The sequence below is a fragment of the Candoia aspera genome, chromosome 4 (assembly GCF_035149785.1).
Source record: "Candoia aspera isolate rCanAsp1 chromosome 4, rCanAsp1.hap2, whole genome shotgun sequence".
Lineage (NCBI taxonomy): Eukaryota > Metazoa > Chordata > Lepidosauria > Squamata > Boidae > Candoia > Candoia aspera.
The window spans coordinates 1,069,676-1,086,272 of record NC_086156.1 but is presented as its reverse complement, the minus strand read 5'-3'; the positions used below and the strand labels follow the sequence as shown (position 1 = coordinate 1,086,272).

The following is a 16,597-nucleotide window of genomic DNA, read 5'->3' as shown; positions in this document are numbered from 1 at the left end:
TTTTGGTAGGCTATTAAGTGAAATAAATCAAATCTGCACAAAAAGAAGGGAGAAAGTCAATGTATTGGAGAAAGAATACAGGTTGTCCTCAACTTATGACCATTCATTTAGCGACCACTCAAAGTTATGACAGCACTGAAAAAATATACTTATGAGCAGTCCTCGCACTTACGACCATCAGTGTCCCTGCAGTCGTGATCAATACCTCGACTTATAAGTCCTCAACTTATGACCATTCATTTAGCGACCAAAGTTATGACAGCACTGAAAAAAATTACTTATGAGCAGTCCTCGCACTTATGACCATCACAGCATCCCTGTAGTCATGTGATCAAAACCTAGGCACTTGGCAACTGGTATGTCTTTACGATAGTTGCAGCATGCCGGGGTCACGTGATTGCCATTTGCGACCTTCCCAGCCAGCTTCCAACAGGCAAAGTCACTGGGGAAAGCTGGATTCACTTAATGACCATGGTGATTCACTTAATGACTGCTGCAAAAATAGGTAATAAAATCAGGCATGACTCACTTAATGACCACCTTGCTTAGTGATGGACATTCTGCTCCCAATTGTGGTCCTAAGTTGAGGGCTACCAGTACTGTAGTCAAGGCTGTGTGAAGCCTTCATGGATCGATTTATATTCCACTTGAGTTTATGGCAGCATTCAAATTACTTCTGTTTTCAGTTTCTTCCTGCAGTCACAGTCCTGCGAGGCTGATGGGCTGAGAGAGATCTATTCCCCCAGGGAGTTTCCATGGACCTGAATCTTCCCACTCAGCCCCAGCAGCAGTCTGGCCCCCCTGGCTTTGCCCACCGACAGTACCCCATTTGCTCTTCCCTTGTTGGGCTAGGAGAGCGGCATTAGTTCTGGGCGGGCCTCCCAGAGAGACAAGATGGGGCCGTGGAGGTGGGAGGCGCAAAGAAGGCAGAGACCAAGAGGCCTGGATGGTCGAACGAGGAAACCGAATGCAGGCGCCTCCCCTGTTTGGGCTTGAGGGCGGACATTTCTCACCTCCTTGAGCAGCGAGCCGTTTCCAGTGTCCCAGGTGATGCTGAGTGCCGGGCTGGAATCACATGCCCTGGCACGCCTGGCCCAGCCGCCTGAGGAAAGGGAACGCCTTGGTCCTCTCGAAGACGGTCCTTTTTCTCAAGGGTGCCGCGCCATCCGTACGCTTGGCTTTCCTAGGCTGCGACGCAGAACGGCCTAAGCGGGTAGTTCTTGATGGCTTTGTAACATTTGGTTACAAATACCGGTTTCTTTGCCAATGCGCAGGTTTTGCATCCATCCTGAAGTGGGTGGCAGAAACATTCCAGCCTCAATCTCTACAATAAGAAAATGCCCCCAGACCCAGTTTTGGTCCTCGCTCCCTGATCCTTTCTCTCCACCAAGCTTCATCTTCAGCCCTTCCCTGAGAAAGGGCCCCCTGGCGATGTTGGACTGCGACCCTCGTATCCGGTGCAGCCTCTGGGCAGCCTTTTTCCCTCCTCGCCCTTTGCCCCTCCGTCTCCAAACTCCGCTGCTTGTTCCTTATTCCCAAAGTGGCCGAGAGCGCTTTGGTTACCAACAAATCACCTTACGTCATTAACAGAGAGCTGTAGGTCATCCTACATTCTCAAGAAATCTTAGAATTGCATTGCCCGAGCTCGGAGCGTGATCAGGCATTGTTGTGAAGTAGAGAGAAGTCGCTTGATGTGCTCCAGATGTAGCAGGTCTCGTTTGCTGTCAGTGCAGCCGATGCCAAAGGATTGTCTTGTGGTCCCAAACATCTGGGGAGCAGCAGATGACTTCCTCGTGCGGCAAGACCGCGTTCCCTTCCTGTTTCCGTTAAAGATGGGGGGAAGGCCGGCCTCTGCCATGCTGGGAGAAGAAAGTTTCCATGTTAGGTTCATCCAAGATGGCTTGGCTCGTAGGCCAGAAACAATTCCCACCGCGGTGGGTAGGCTGCAGCACGGACTTCATACAGCCCAGCTCAGCTCAGCCACATGTGGACTAGCCAGCAAATGGGGAAGGATGAGAAGGAACAAAGGTATGTTTGCAGCAGCTGCTTCTGGAGAACCAAAGCTGTACTTTCGACCCACTCTCAGCCGCTGCCAGGAACTCTGCTCGGTCTTGCGGGCTGCAGCGTCTAATTCTGGTGCTTTATAAAGTAACAAAGCAAAAGAAAGTGGGAAAATCAGACCAGATACAGGATTCAGATGGAGGTACATAGTGGCATCCTGGGTGCTCTCTGAGGCTGGTTGTTTTCTTGCAGACATTTCACTGCCCGACTAGGCAACGTCTTCAGTGCGAGGAGGGAGCGGGGTTAGCGTTAGGGAGCACCCAGGACTCCACAGTTCGCCCTGAGCTGCAGAGATTTCCGTTGAAAGTACAGTTACAGGTGCTGCGTTGCGGTGGAGAAAAGGCCACTGAGAAGGCAAAGAGGTGGTTTATGTAGAGTTTGAGAGGGAGGCTGATTTTATTTGGAGTCATTGGGAGTCGGGTGGCATATAAATAATAATATAATAATAATAATAATGAATAGAATAGAATAGAATAGAATAGTTTATTGGCCAAATATGATTAGACATACAAGGAATTCGACTTCGGTGCGAGGGCTCTCAATATATTTACATAACATCAGAAAATAAACAATAATAAAGTAATGTTATTTACCAAAACTATACAATCAAGAAAGAAAAAAAATTGAAGGAGAATAATACTACGGCTATTAACTAACACGCACTCATATTTAAAGGGAGAATTAAGGGACAATATAACTGCATCTGTTGTCCAACATATGTTCGCATTTAACAGAGCATTACCGGTCACATCTCAGCAGTCGTGTCTTACCATACATCTTACCGTACAATAATTTAGAAAGCTGTAAGAACACAGGAAACTGTGTCTGCCAGATGGATATATAGACTCATGTAGCTCTTCTGCCAGGCAGTTGGTGTGTTGGTCAAACCCAGCCCGTGTGGCTTATGGAATTGTGTGAACCCAGGCAGTTGGGTTAATTCAATCAACCATGTTTCCATGAAGTGTGTTAATGTGAACAAAGCCATTGTTCTGCCAAGTTCTGGGGCAAGAAAGGAGACTTTCCTGCTATCACCTGCTGTGGTGATACAAGATGGCATGAACTGCTGTCAGTCCTCCTGGGTGCCAATTCTATCGAGACCAAACGTTGAGGGGTTTATGAACAGGCTGTGTTCAGAAATCCCATACTGAATCTATAATTACAGGTAGTCCTCGACTTATGACCACAATTGGGATTGGAATTTCCATTGTTAAGTGAGTCATGCCTGATTTTATGACCTTTTTTGCTGTGGTTGTTAAGTGAGTCTGGCTTCCCCCATTGACTTTGCTTATTGGAAGCTGGCTGGGAAGGTGGCACATGGCCATCACATGACCCTGGGATGCTGCAGCTGTTGTAAATACATGCTGGTTGCCTGAATTTTGATCATGTGACTGCAGCAACACTGTGACAGTTGTAAGTCTGAGGACCAGTCACAAGTCACTCTTTCCAGCACCGTCATAACTTCAAATGGTTGCTGAACGAATGGTCATAACTCAAGGACTACCTGTAATAACCAAGCAGCACAACTTATTAAACAAGACTTGAGGCTAAGGGCATCCAAAGGCATTCAGGCATTCAGTAGTTACGAGTTTGCCCATGGACGCAGAGTTCTTCAGTCAACATACCTTAATATTTCAGATTATGAGGAACTTACTGCAGACTGAAGAAAGGAGTTCAGCTAGAGATGGAGGAAGCAGAAAAAGAAAGGTTAAATTCACCAGCTTGAGGTGGAGGTGCAGGGAGAGAATCACCCCTCCTGGCAGGGCTGGGCTGGGCTGGGCTGCGCTGCTTGGGAGCGATGGGTGCTGACGGCTTTTGGGTACCACAAAGGGAAGACAGGAGGGGAGGAAAGGTTTCCTGACTGGCTGGATCTTTTTTGTCCTTTCCTGGAGGACAAAAATAGTAAATTAAACATGAAGAAGATACAGCTCTTCCTTCAGGGTTTTGGGAAACTGTTAACCCAAGTCAGATAGATGGCTGAAAAGGAATCACCTGTTTTTTCCTTCTTCAGCTAGAGGGAGAGGTCCCTGGGGGGAATCTGCTTATCTGTGGGGCCAGGCTCCCTTGATAAGCCACCTTGCCCTGCCTGATAGAGTTCTTCTGGTGCGGCGTGTCTCAAGCTCATCAACTTTAAGATGGGTGGACTTCCAGAATTCTGGGAGTTGAAGTCCACCATCTTAAAGCTGGTGCACTTGAGAAATACTGTCCTGGTGCACAAGGCACCCGCTTCCATGCTGGAGGGCTGCTGCTCACCCAGAGTGTTCTTGTCCTTGCTGCTGGGGCAGAGTATCGAGGCTTGCACAAACATGGAGCAACCTAGGTTTGGGGAGGGGGGAAGCAAATCAGGCAACCAAGGCTTTGAATCTGAAACCTTTCTCGTTCAGGCCAGATTCTTGCCCACATGTTACCCGGTGCAAGTGCCCTTCCACCCTGGCCTCTTCAAAGGCCGGGCGCAGGTTTCCTGGGTCTCCCACCGCGATCCGGTTCACTTCAGGGGTGCAACAGGATCCGCCCCTCAGACAGTCTCCCTGGATCCCCAAATCACGGATGCCTCCTTGGAAAACCTGCTCATACACGGATAGCAACCTTGGCTGCAAGCGGTAGGAGCCTCTGGCCTTCAGCGACCTTGCAGAAAGGGAGGATTCTGCCAGAACAGAACGCGTGTTCGTTTCCCCGCCTGGGTTCGCAAGACGCCTTGAACCGCACGGAAGAGGGGTGAATCCATGCGCTTCTCCTCCCAACCGCCGGGGGCGCCCCAAAGCGCTTGGGGGAGACGCTCCTCCCGGGCGCCACCTCCGCTCGCGGGCCGAGCTGGGCGCATGCGCAGCGCTGCCAGCCAAGCGAGTGCGCGGCTTTGCGGCAGCGGAGACAAAGGCGGCCCCGCGGGAGCGCCGGGGGGGCGGTCGCGGCCAGGTACCGCTAAGGGGGCGCGCGGGGGGCCGGGCGGTCGCCTGGGGGGCGGGGGGGGGCCGCCGCGCGGTTTCGGGGGCCTCCCCCTGCGTAGGGATTGGCAGCAAGCCGCCTTCGGCAACCTGGCGCCCTCCGAGAGGCGCCTTTCTTCCTCCCAGAATTCTCAGCGGCGGGCAGGGCACTCTGGGAGCGGGTGTCCAGCCGCGTCCCCGCCCGGAGCGCGCCAGCGGAGGGCGGCCGTTCGGTAACGTGTGGCCGGAGTCCCTGCTCCCTCCCCTCCCCCGGGGCCCGGGCTCTGCGCGGAGCGGCCCCGGCGGCGGCTCCGGAGGCCTTCGAAACGGGCGGGGGCGGCTCCCCCTGCCAGGCAGCCCCCCCGGCTGCTCCCGGGTGGCCCCCAAGCCCGGGAGGGGGGCGCTTTCCCGGGAAGCCGCGAGGGCCCCGGGCCGGGCCGGGCCGCCGTTGCGTAAAACCCGGCGCCTGGCGCGGAAGGGCGAAGCCGCCTCCGCGGGCCGCAGCGCCGCCTCTCCCGGACAGCGCCCGTCGGGAAGGGCGCGCCCGGGCCGCCCGGTTTGGGGCTGCCGGGCGCGGGGGGCCGCGCGGCTCGCCGCCTTCCTTGGAAGGGGCCGGGAAAGCGCGGCGCAGAGTCCGCTTCTCCGCCGGCAGGGTTAGCCTGGTGCAGTCCTCGCCCTCGCCGGCCGCCCCGCCGCCTGAACCCGGAGACCTCCCGGAGTCGTGCGCTTCCGCCCCCGGAGGCGGTCGAGCGGCTCGTTTGGGATGGTCCCAGCACTCCTGCCTCGGGCGGGGGGTTGGACTGGAAGACCTCCCAGGTCCTTTCCCACCCTAGCGCTCTGCGCCTCTTCCGGAGACGCCCCTGAGAATTTAGTCTGCCTTGAGTAGGGGTTGGGCGGGGGGGGGGGGATACAGCTCTGGGGCTTTTGGCGATGATTGTGGAACAAACACCTTAAAGCAGGTGACACTTGTACAGTTCTCCTGTAAAAATATTACTTTCAAAGTGCATACGTGTAGCTCAGGGTTGAGCTGTGGAGCCCTTGGGGCACTCTGAGCCTGGCTGTTTTCTTGCCAACTTTTTCACACTGACGACGTTGCCTAGTCTGGCAGTGAAACGTCGGCAAGAAAACAGCCAGGCTCAGAGGGCACCGGGGACTCCACAAATAATAATTTATTTATTGTGTTTTTTATACCCTGCCTTTTTTCTTTTGCAGACAGCTCAGAGGTATAAGTCTCCCCCCGCTGTGCCCTCTCCCCTCCCCTCAGCTTTTTTTTCACATTCCCCACCTTTGGCAGGTTAGCCTCAGACAGGAAGAGGTACGTATGGTGCATTCATTGGATTGATATCCCAGCGTTCCTCCCGTTTTTCCCTTCAGTACCCTCCAGTGTAGGCTGGTTGAGAGAGCACTAGTGCGTTTCCATGGCTGAGGCGGGAGCTGAGGCTGGCTCTCCCCAGGCCTGTTCTGGCACCGCTCTCGGTCCCTTGCCAGTGGCTGCAGTGGGTGGCCCATGCAGTTGTGGCCCCCAAACGCTTGGGAGCGCCCCGTTGCCTGCCTGTGGTTGGGGATCAGGCCAGGTGAGCTTTCCGAGTGAGGGGGATGAGAAGCCTGATGGGAGGCTTATGTGGCCACAGCAGTGGGGTGTCAGATCAGCGCCTTTTCTAATGTTGCCTGAACATTACCCAGCAATTGTCCAGCCACGAGGAATAAAAACTTTATCTAAATAATGTGAACTGGAAACTAAGGGGCTGGGGTTGGATGACTTAAGCTCCTCGAGCAGAATATAGACAGCTAAGCCTTAGCGGCAGGTGACAAGTGGGACGTGAGAGAGATCCACGAACAGAACAGCTGATGGGACTCTCGGACCTAAAGGGCCTCTTCCGATTCCAGGATTCTACAAAGAATCCCAGAAAACGACTTCTCTTCCTCGCCTCTCTCACCCATTTTCCGTGGAGAATAAGTCGTTTTCTTTTATTCTTTGTGGGGGGAGGGTGTTGTGGAAATATATGACTACAGGTCCTCACTTAATGACCGTTTGTTTAATGATGGTTCGAAGTTACAATGGCCTTGGAAAAAGTGCTTTATGACATGTACTCACACTTATGACCATCGTAAAACATTGCTCCACCCCAGTAGTCACGTGATTGCAATTCAGGCACTTGGCAGCTGGCTCGCATTTACAACCAGTTGCAGCGTCCTGCAGTCACATGAGCGTGATTTGCAGCAAAAAAAAGTCCATTGGGTGGATTCACTTAAGGACTGTGGTGATTCACTTAATGACCATCGTGAAAATGGTTGTAAAATCAGGTCTGGTCACATGGTGACTCACTTAACATCTGCACCGCTTAACCAGTTTTCCAGTCCCTGTTGTGGTCGTTAAGTGAGGACTACCTGTAGCATAGCTGAACTTCGCAATTCCTGAAATGGTGTGTGTGTGAACTTGGAGGAGAACTCTGTGTTAATTCCTCTTTCCCTCTAGCTTGTAAAACCAGTTGTGGAGTGCAAGGCCTTGGAGTCTGCCACGCCCCTGTCTCAACAGATTTCAGACCTGGGTGTGATGGGGAAATGAAGGTCTGGAACTCGGAAGCATCTGCTGGGTCAGCCATGTCTGCGGGTGAAGCCAAGGATGCCGTGATGGATTCTCACAGCGCCCAGTTGCTCCATCTGGAGCAGAGGATGGTGGCAGCCGAACAGAAGTGGATGGGCTGTGAGAAAGCCATGATGGAAATGGGGAGCCAGCTGGAGAGCAAGCTGGCTGTGTTAGGGACCATCTTGGAGAAGAACAGCCTGTTGCAGAGGAGGCTGGACAACCTGGAAAGCCTCTTGAAGAACCGAAACTTCTGGATCCTGCGATTTCCTCCAGGATTTAAAGGAGACATCCCTAAGGTAACTGTCCCACTGAGTAGCCTGATCCAGAGAAGAGTGCAGAAGCAGTTTGGAAGGAGGCTACAAAATGTGACCGGACCTGCAAATGAACTTTATTATACAGCAACCATCTGCAAAGTTTAGTTCTACCCTGCATCCATTGAGCCTTACTTCTCAGTCAAGAGTCCTAGGTTGCACCTGAGAAATAAATTCTATGGAATTCGCTTAGGACTGTGGTTTATCTCCCCAAAATTACAATTAGATGCCATGGTTTCTTTGCACCAACCATACTTAATCACAATTTGCTCTGATTTGGGCAAGACAAACTGGCTGGTTGAAAACAGGGAGGTGCTTCCACTCTGCAGTTTGTGGATGTGCCAGAGGAGCCGGGCTGCAACCGGGGTCTGTGTCGCCTGGGGCAAACATGGATTCCACGCCCATTTTGGTGCTCCCCTAGTGCTCATTTCGGCACCCCCCCCAGCGTGGCGCCCAGGGCACAAGTTGTGGCCCTGCAGAGGAGGAAAAAGAAGATGACCGGTGGAGGTATTCAGACCTTAGAGGTATTCAGATGGCTCTAAACTGTGGTTCACTGTTGCATCTAAGAGCAAGCTGCTCGCTTAAAGCTGGTAACTTTGCAAGCTAGGTGCCTTTTTAGAACTGGAGAGAACGTTAGCATTTCACTCTGGATCTATTATAAAAATACAGGTGAGGGGAAATGGGGTTGACGTGACGGAGCATACGCAGTGATTTTTAAGCATTTGTTCTGGATGTTCTAGGTGCCGGTGACCTTCAGTGATGTTTCAGTCTGTTTCAATGAACAGGAATGGAGGAACCTAGAAGAGTGGCAGAGAGAGCTTTATAAAACTGTCATGAGAAGCAACTTGGACATGCTGGTCTCGCTGGGTAAGGACTTTGATCTCTTGCTCGGTGACTTTTAAACATGTCTGTACGTTGACTGTGTAACCCTCTGCGAGTTGCCCCAAACAGGTTTGTTTCCTGACAGCCCATCTTCTTTCCTGCGGTAGATTATGCCATTTCCGAGCCTCACGTCCTATCCCAGATGGAGCAAGGGGAGAAAATGTGCACAGAGGATTCAGAAGTCTTGGAGGAAAGGGAAATGCCTAAGAATCCCAGCTGTGAGGGTACGCTAATGGTTACTGACAGATGAAGCTTCCTCATTTATGCATTCCTCTTTCCAGTTCGTTGCTGAATTTGTTGTGGTCTGCAGATGGGAAGGGAAAGAGCGATTCACATCATTTCCTGGCCTGCAGTTTTGCTGCTTCCTTATACCACTGCCTGAACTTCTTGCGTTTTACTTCATTCTTGACCACTGCTTACTTTCCCACCCCAACAAACTAAGGATTTAGATGTGGTGGTGCATGTGCATTAAAAGGGCAGGAGGCATAATAAAAGTAAATATCTCTTGCTCAGGAAAACACCCTGTGCATCTGATGGAATGGGCAGCCACAAAATCTTACACTGCAATACAGTTGTTGATCTACTTTGATGTTTCTGTTGCATCATGTTAATACAATAATGCCTTGACAATATTATGAGCAGCCTGAAATCCACTGAATTTGGAGCTGTGGTCAACTAGTTGCCTTTTTATGTATTGTCTTGTTAATAAATATCAAGGGCCACTTGAACAGCAAGTTTGTTTGTTTGTTTGTTTATCAGATTTTTATCACCGCCCATCTCCCCCACACGGGGGACCCATGGGAAGAACAATCTCTATACAGGAGATTACAAGTTCCCAGAGGGCAGTTTCTACTCAAGCCCATTAATTTGGAAATACTAGGTAGTCCTCAATTTATAACCTCAATTGGGACTGGAACTTCTGTTGCTAAGCAAGGCAGTTGTTAAGGGAGTCACACTTGATCTTACGACCTTTTTTGCTGTGGTCGTTAAGTGGATCACTGCAATCGTTCAGTGAATCTGGCTTCCCCTATTGACTTTTTTTCTCGGAAGCCGGCTGGGAAGGTCAAATGGCGATCATGTGACCCTGGAATGCTGCAACCATCGTAAATGCGAGCTGTTTGCCAAGTGCCTGAACTTTATCATGCAACCACAGCAATGCTGTGGTCGTAAGTGTGAGGACTGGTCGTAAGTCACTTTTCCCAGTGCCATTGTAACTTTGAAGGGTCGCTAAACAAATGTTCATAAGTCCAAGACTATAGTGTTCTGAAGAGACAGGATTCTTTTTGAAATGACACTTCTGTATTGAGATTGTTCATCCCATAACTGAAACTCCTCAGCCTTTGGCTGGATCCTCCATTTACTTTCATTTGGAGAGGAACTGGCATGGGCTTGAAAAATCCCATTCAAACCTCCTCTTAAGCACTAGGGAAACCCTGACCAAGTAGCTAAAAGTTGTTTTCCTTCTCCACGTGTGCAGGTTCCCCAGTTGATGTGGCAGATGCTTCTTCTGGAGATGGGGAAGCCGAGGAAGAAACTAATCTGTTTGTTGATGTGGCAGATGCTTCTTCCGGGGATGGGGAAGCCGAGGAAGAAACTAATCTGTTTGTTGATGTGGCAGATGCTTCTTCCGGGGATGGGGAAGCCGAGGAAGAGACTAATCTGTTTGTTGATGTGGCAGATGCTTCTTCTGGGAATGGAGAAGCTGAGGAAGAAGCTAATCTGTTTGTTGATCAGGAGAATTGCTATGAAATGAGCTTCATTGATAGCTCTGGCCTTGGTGAGTTTTGTTCCTCAACATTGAGCCTCAGCCATTGGCCCGCATCCTTTTGCAGTGTAATGTCGTACTTGAAGGCAGACATCCACTTACAATGTGGTGATTCTACCTGATCCCCTGTCCCCAAAGCTGGTAATTAGTACTGATGTGTTGACCTGCCAGGTGGCAAAGACCATAGTTAAACTGTGGAATTTGCTGCTATCGGATATGGTGATAGGCACCTATTTAGTTAGCTTTAAAAGTAGATTGGAGAAATTAATGGCGGATCCGACTTGATGGCTGCCCACAACCACAGGCATCGTATTTTCAGTAACGGCTGCCCTGGAATAGTAGGAAGAAGGCTGTCGTTCTTCTGTCTCTGCTTGCAAGCTTCCTAGAGGTGCTTGACCTTTTCGGAAATAGTTCTTAACCCGATCCAGTCTTCAATTCTTTGTGTTGTTGCATCTCCTTTGTTTCCTTGGATTTCTGATCAGGTGGGAGATTGTGATAACATTTTCTTGCTTGGCAAGACAAATGTGATGCTTTTATCAAGCAATTATTTATCATTATTTAAAAATACTTAAAAATACTTGGTCTTTACCAGTTTGTCCAGCACTTAAGATCTGCTCTTAGTCCTGCTTTTAGGTCAGGAGGAATGACTTTATACCAATCTATTTTTTCCTAAGCATTTAGACCAAACTGCAATGGAGGCAGCCCTTTTAGGATCTTGAGGTAGGAAATCTGATTTGATCCCAGAATATCACAGAAATAAGTTTTATGCACAGTGGCACTGTGTAAACTGTAAGTTATGACAAACAAAAGGTATTGTAGTTTGTTTCCCAGTTGAAAACATTTGGGATCTAATTCTTTTTATTCCACAAAGAATATCAGATTGTTCGTCATGATATTAAGGAAGAAAAAGAAGAACTGCATATTAAAGAAGAACCATGGTCTCCTGGAAGCCCCAGCAGTGATGAATGTGAGTGAAATAACAAAGCAGAAGTTCTTGGTAGTCCTGGGAACCTAAATCATGTGCGTAGAATATTCCAGAAATTAAAATTGCTGTACTTCATTACCGGCTGATATTCTCTTATGTGATTACTTTTATACGGATTTGGCATTTTCTGAATAGTGTTCTGGTTTAAAGATGTGGAGTGGGAGGACAAGGAATGCCCTGAAAATGGATGCTTTGGCATCTCATATAATTTAAATAGTGGCAGGGAGGGAGGGGAGCCGATAAACATTTCAAGTTACCTTGGTTTCCCCCAAGAGAGATCATGGAAAACCTTCTGCCTGCTGGGCTTGGGGTGGGGAGGCAAAGGAGACCGAGGGAGGGGGCAAGAGAACCTTTCTGATTTGCGTCTTTTGTGCACAGATCCACCTGTTCAAGTCACCATTAAGCAAGAAGAGGAGTTATGCACTGAGGATCAGGAGGGTTTGGTTTCACTTGGTGAGTGCTGGGTAATAATGGCAAAGTACAGCAATTATTTAGCATAACCAGGCATTTCCTAAAATTGAGGGAGTGTTTAGTCCTTAATGATGTAGGGAATGAATTCCACATGGTAGGTATCAAATTATATTTTTTATTACATAGCTCTTTGAAAAATGCTATTAAGCCCACAAATACAGTAGTCCTCGGGTTATGATCTCTCGTTCAGCAACTGTGCAAAGTTATGACGGCACTGAATGAGAGGTACTTATGACTGGTCCTTGAAGTTCTGGCCATCGCAGCACCCCTGTGGTTGTGTGATTTTCATTTGGACACTTTGCAACCGGCTTGCACTTAGACAATTTCGGCATCCCATGGTCATGTGATTGCCATTTTCAACCTTCCCTGCTGGTTTCCCATGAGCAAAATCAATGGGGAAGCTGGCAGGGAAGGTCGCAAGTCAGCCCTGTAAGTCACTCCCACTGCTTTTTCTCCCAAGGAGCCCCACCACAGAGTAGGATCTCCTACTCCGGCACCCTGCCCACACTTCGTAGCACCTCCCTCCTGACCTGCCTGTGCTCCATAGCACCTGCCCGCGGCCCCCCGCCAACCCACCCACGCTTTGTAGTGCTGGCCCACAGCCCCTGCCAGCCCACCTGCACTCCCTAGCACATGTAATGGAATGTGGGAAAGCTCTTGGGAGACTGGACAAAGACGCTGCCAAGGAAGCGGTCGGATAAGAGACAGCATAGCCTGCAGCTGGATAGTGGGCAGGGCAAGAGGCTCAGAAGGGACCCTCCCTAGTTTCTCAAGCAGTAAAGGAGATGGGGGGTAGAATTGTACTTTCAGACTCGGAAGATTGATGTGGGCCTCGGGTAAACCAGACAGGAATCACAACTAGATGAGCTAATTCTACTTCATTATAATGCTACATTGACAGAATCTTGCATAGACTTTTGTTTGTAATCTGGAAACTTTTGAACCATGGATAGAGGTTTTTTTTCCTTAAAGAGTGGTTCCTTTTTGCCTCAGCTGAACACACGGCGCTACTCCAGTCTGTAGAAGAGGGACAGAAGACTCCATCATCCTTGATGGCCTGTAGGAATGCTCTTCTGCATGATGCCACAGATGACTCTGAGCAGAAAGAAGCATATGCAAAAGGGTGCCTTGTCCAGTGTGACAGATGCAGTAAGAGCTTCGTGCACCAGGAGACCTTGACTGATCACCAGTATAGCCGCAAGCGAAAATTCCAGTGCACAGAATGCAACAGGAGCTTTGCTTTCCAGGGACAGCTGTCTCAGCACTTGCTGATACACGCACCTGGGACACAGTTCCATTGTACCGAATGTAATTTGTGTTTTTCAAGCCAAAAGGCTCTTAGTGTGCACGAGCGTGTTCATGCGGTGGATTGGCCACTGCACTGTTCTGCATGCAACAGAACATTTATGGACACAGCAGCATTTGACCAGCACCAGCTATCTCATGCGCCAGGCCAGGTTTGCCGGTGTGTGGAGTGCAGTGTTTACTTTACTGATCCAGCAGCTTTGGCAGAACACAAGCGAATGCACTCAGAAGACTGGCCTTTCCGGTGTGCTCAGTGTGACCGAACTTTTGTGCACCAGGGCTTGCTGTTGGAACACCTTCAGAATCACAGCAGGACAAGGAGTCGCCGCTGCCATATCTGTGGCTCATGGCTTTCCTACAAGGGAGTGCTGAAGCATACTGGGGCTCAGTTGTATCACTGCAAGAAGTGCAATACTTCTTGCCAGGTTCAGGGGTCTGACTCGGTGACTATGAGCTATAAAAAGACAAATAAGCCAGGCAAAGCTAGTTCTTAGCCCTCCTTAGGATGTATCCCCAGTATGAAAAGATCAGATACAAAGATTATTTTTGTGGATTCCTGTTCTTTAAGATGAAACAGGGCAGTTAAGAAAAGTATGAAGAAATGCACTTGGAATATATGGTGATAGCATGAAAGTCCCCTTAGCAATGAACATTCTCCATGATTAGGCAACTCTGGATTGGTCCAGAAAGGATTTTGCTGTGGAATAAAATAAACCCCTGCTCCTATTAGCAGTGGAATATAGAGGATGCCTCTTTAACCTACCTGCAGTCTCCTCCCTTCCCCCAGCGTGCCCAAATTTGATTTTTCTTGTGATCAGGTTGGCAGTTTCCTTCCGTTGACCATTGAATTAGTGTTGGAAATTGCTACCTCTTGCATTGTGTAATGGCTGCTTTGCTGTCTGTACAATAGGTTTGCTGCTGCTTAGGCATGCAATAAGAGAGGAGCTTGTGGCAATTGGACTGCTACTATTGCCATCAAACCCAGTTATCCAACTCACCTTTTTGTTTTCACTCCATAGAGGATCCATATCTGTTGCCTGTTGGGACTTTCTCATGATAGCTTACCATAGTCACATTAGAAGGAATATTCTGAAAAGTTTCATAATGGTCAGGTAGTAAATGGTTGACCGAAAAACTTTCTTTTCTGGCTAAGACTTAGTTACAAGCTAAATCTGGACATATAATCCCTGAAACATTTTCTGATTTTGCTATCATACATTTATAAATACTCAGTACTCTTCCTATGCTATATTTCAGCTTTCCTTGGTCTGAGCTTTTCCATGTGTGTAGACAACAGCAAAGTGGGCTGGATGTATGTGATGTAATCCAACATATCCTGAGGATTTCAGGTTGGAGAAGGTGGCTTTATTTTTTTACTTCTTGTCAGGAAGAATATGTTAGCGTTCCCACTTCTGGAGTTACTATATTTTTTGTTCCTGAAGCAGTCACTAAGAGGTTTCAGTTCATCATATGCTAAAAGATTATCCTGTGTGCTTACTCCCTCATGATTTCCTTGGCTCATTAATTCTCCTAAAGGCTCTTCCTCATTTAAGAAATATACCAAACTGTACTTTTTCCAGGGTGATGGTGCGTTGGTTGATTTTTCTGAAGAAACTGCTTTATAGTAAGGCAGAAATCAACTTGCCTCCATCAAGTACTTCATTGCTTTTGTGAGTGTTTTAATATTTGCTTCGTCATTAAATGGTTACTTCCTTCCAAAATAACTCGGATTTTGTAGCATTTTTACCTGCCTTCCCAATTTAGAATTTTATTCCAGGAATTGCCTGTGACCTGTTCCAGGTGCTAAACTTACTGGGTTCAAATCGTGTTTGAATTCTGCCAATAAAATCTTAGCAAAGAGTTTGTACTATAGTCTTGTGTGTCAGCAACAATGGCAGATACTGAGCCATAACTTTGGGGGGATTGGAGCTGAAGCCTAAGATTTTTCTTGTTACAGTAGCACTTTAAAGTGGGAGTACTTTTCTGTTCTTCGTCCTGGCCGCGTGCTGACAAGATGTTTCAGAATGAACGCTTGATACAGAGGGAGCAGCTTCCTTCAGCCCGCTGTAAGAGGTCTTAATTGTGCTTGCAGTGAAAGGCAGACCTGCATTCCGAGACTTAGGCTGGCATTAGGTTGTGGATCAGTCTAGTCAAGTGGGCTTTAGGTGGTGGTTCCGCTGGGATCGCAAGTAACTGAAAGAAAGACGAGAAACGCCTGCGTGCCACGCCCGTGGTAATGCTCACCCTTGGCAGGAGTGAGGGGAGCAGAAGAGGAAAGAGGAGATGACAGGCGGACCTGACCAAAGAGATGGCTGGAGTGGCCTTGGAAAAGCTGCCAGTCACTCCTGGAAACAGGCTGAGATGGGCTCACAGGGCTGCCCTGAATCAAGCTGACTCAGTGGCACTAGCTTATTTAGTCTTCTGTCTAAATCGTTGAAAACGTATTGAGGCTTCTCTGTCCCTAGTCCTCTGTCAAGCACTTCCCTCCACGTGGCCAGCAGTTAAGGGAGTCCCCCAGAGCGAAGGACTGGAGAAAGCCGAACGGCGGCGGCGGCCGTTCCCGCCCAGCGAGAACCGCCCGCTCGGGCTGAAGGTTCCCGAGCAGGACCCGGGAGGAAGAGCTCCGGTGGCTGGGAGGCCGCCCGGGAGTATCTCCTCCTCTGCTCTTGCGGGGAGCTGGGCGGGCGCCCGAGGAGCCGCCTGCCTGGGCCACAGCCGCAGGTGACGAGACCCGCCGACTTCCTGGCCCGTGTGAGGGCCACGTCTGTCCCGTGGCTGCGGATGATGGACTTGTCCTCCAGAGACTGAGGTACTCGGTCGGAACGAAGGAAGACGAGACGGGTGCAGGGAGAGCCAGGGCCCCCTTTTCCTTCAGGGGGCGCCCCCCCGCCCCCCTGCCCCCCTGCCCCCCTCGTCTCCCGCGGGCCTCGGCGCGACGGAACGCGCAGCCGGCGACGCTCGGTCTGAGGCAGGAGGCGCTTTCCCGCCCAAAAGCGCCACGGAGCGCCCGTCGCTCCTCCCGCCGGCAGGGGGCGCCGCGGGGAGGGAGGCGGCCGCTCGAGGGCTCGAGGGCCGGGGCGCATGCGCAGTCGCTCCTCTCGCCGCTCTCCGTCCGCCGGGGCTGTGGTCGCGCGGGCGCCCGTGCAGGTGAGGCGGGGGCGTGGCGCCGGTCTCGGGGTGGGGGGGGTCAGCCGGGCGCAGGCGAGCCTCGGGAGGGGCTGGGGGCGCGGCGCTCGGAGAAGCCCGGGCCGCTTCCGCGGGCGGGGACCTCTTTCCGGGGCTGGGCGGGGAGGATGACGGTGCTTCCCCCGG

The 16,597-nt window shown here is 50.3% G+C and overlaps 1 protein-coding gene across 1 annotated transcript; it reads left to right on the top strand.

Moving 5' to 3' along the window:
• The first annotated feature begins 4,908 nt into the window (after positions 1-4,908).
• LOC134497534 (zinc finger protein 398-like) lies at positions 4,909-15,009 on the top strand. The gene is made up of 9 exons (XM_063303232.1): positions 4,909-4,971; positions 6,192-6,294; positions 7,456-7,862; positions 8,618-8,744; positions 8,867-8,983; positions 10,237-10,536; positions 11,396-11,491; positions 11,888-11,962; positions 12,974-15,009. Exons 3-9 carry the CDS (start codon positions 7,542-7,544, stop codon positions 13,777-13,779), a joined length of 1,842 nt encoding a protein of 613 aa, XP_063159302.1. The 5' UTR covers positions 4,909-4,971; positions 6,192-6,294; positions 7,456-7,541; the 3' UTR covers positions 13,780-15,009.
• The last annotated feature ends 1,588 nt before the right edge of the window (positions 15,010-16,597 follow it).

What these genes read in the sequence shown, in the direction of transcription:
- LOC134497534 (XM_063303232.1), top strand. Translation starts at nt 7,542, where the DNA reads ATGAAGGTCTGGAACTCGGAAGCATCTGCTGGGTCAGCCATGTCTGCG. An exon ending in AAGCCCCAGCAGTGATGAAT is followed by an intron (nt 11,492 to 11,887) that starts GTGAGTGAAATA and finishes TTTTGTGCACAG; the next exon opens with ATCCACCTGTTCAAGTCACC. An exon ending in GGAGGGTTTGGTTTCACTTG is followed by an intron (nt 11,963 to 12,973) that starts GTGAGTGCTGGG and finishes TTTTTGCCTCAG; the next exon opens with CTGAACACACGGCGCTACTC.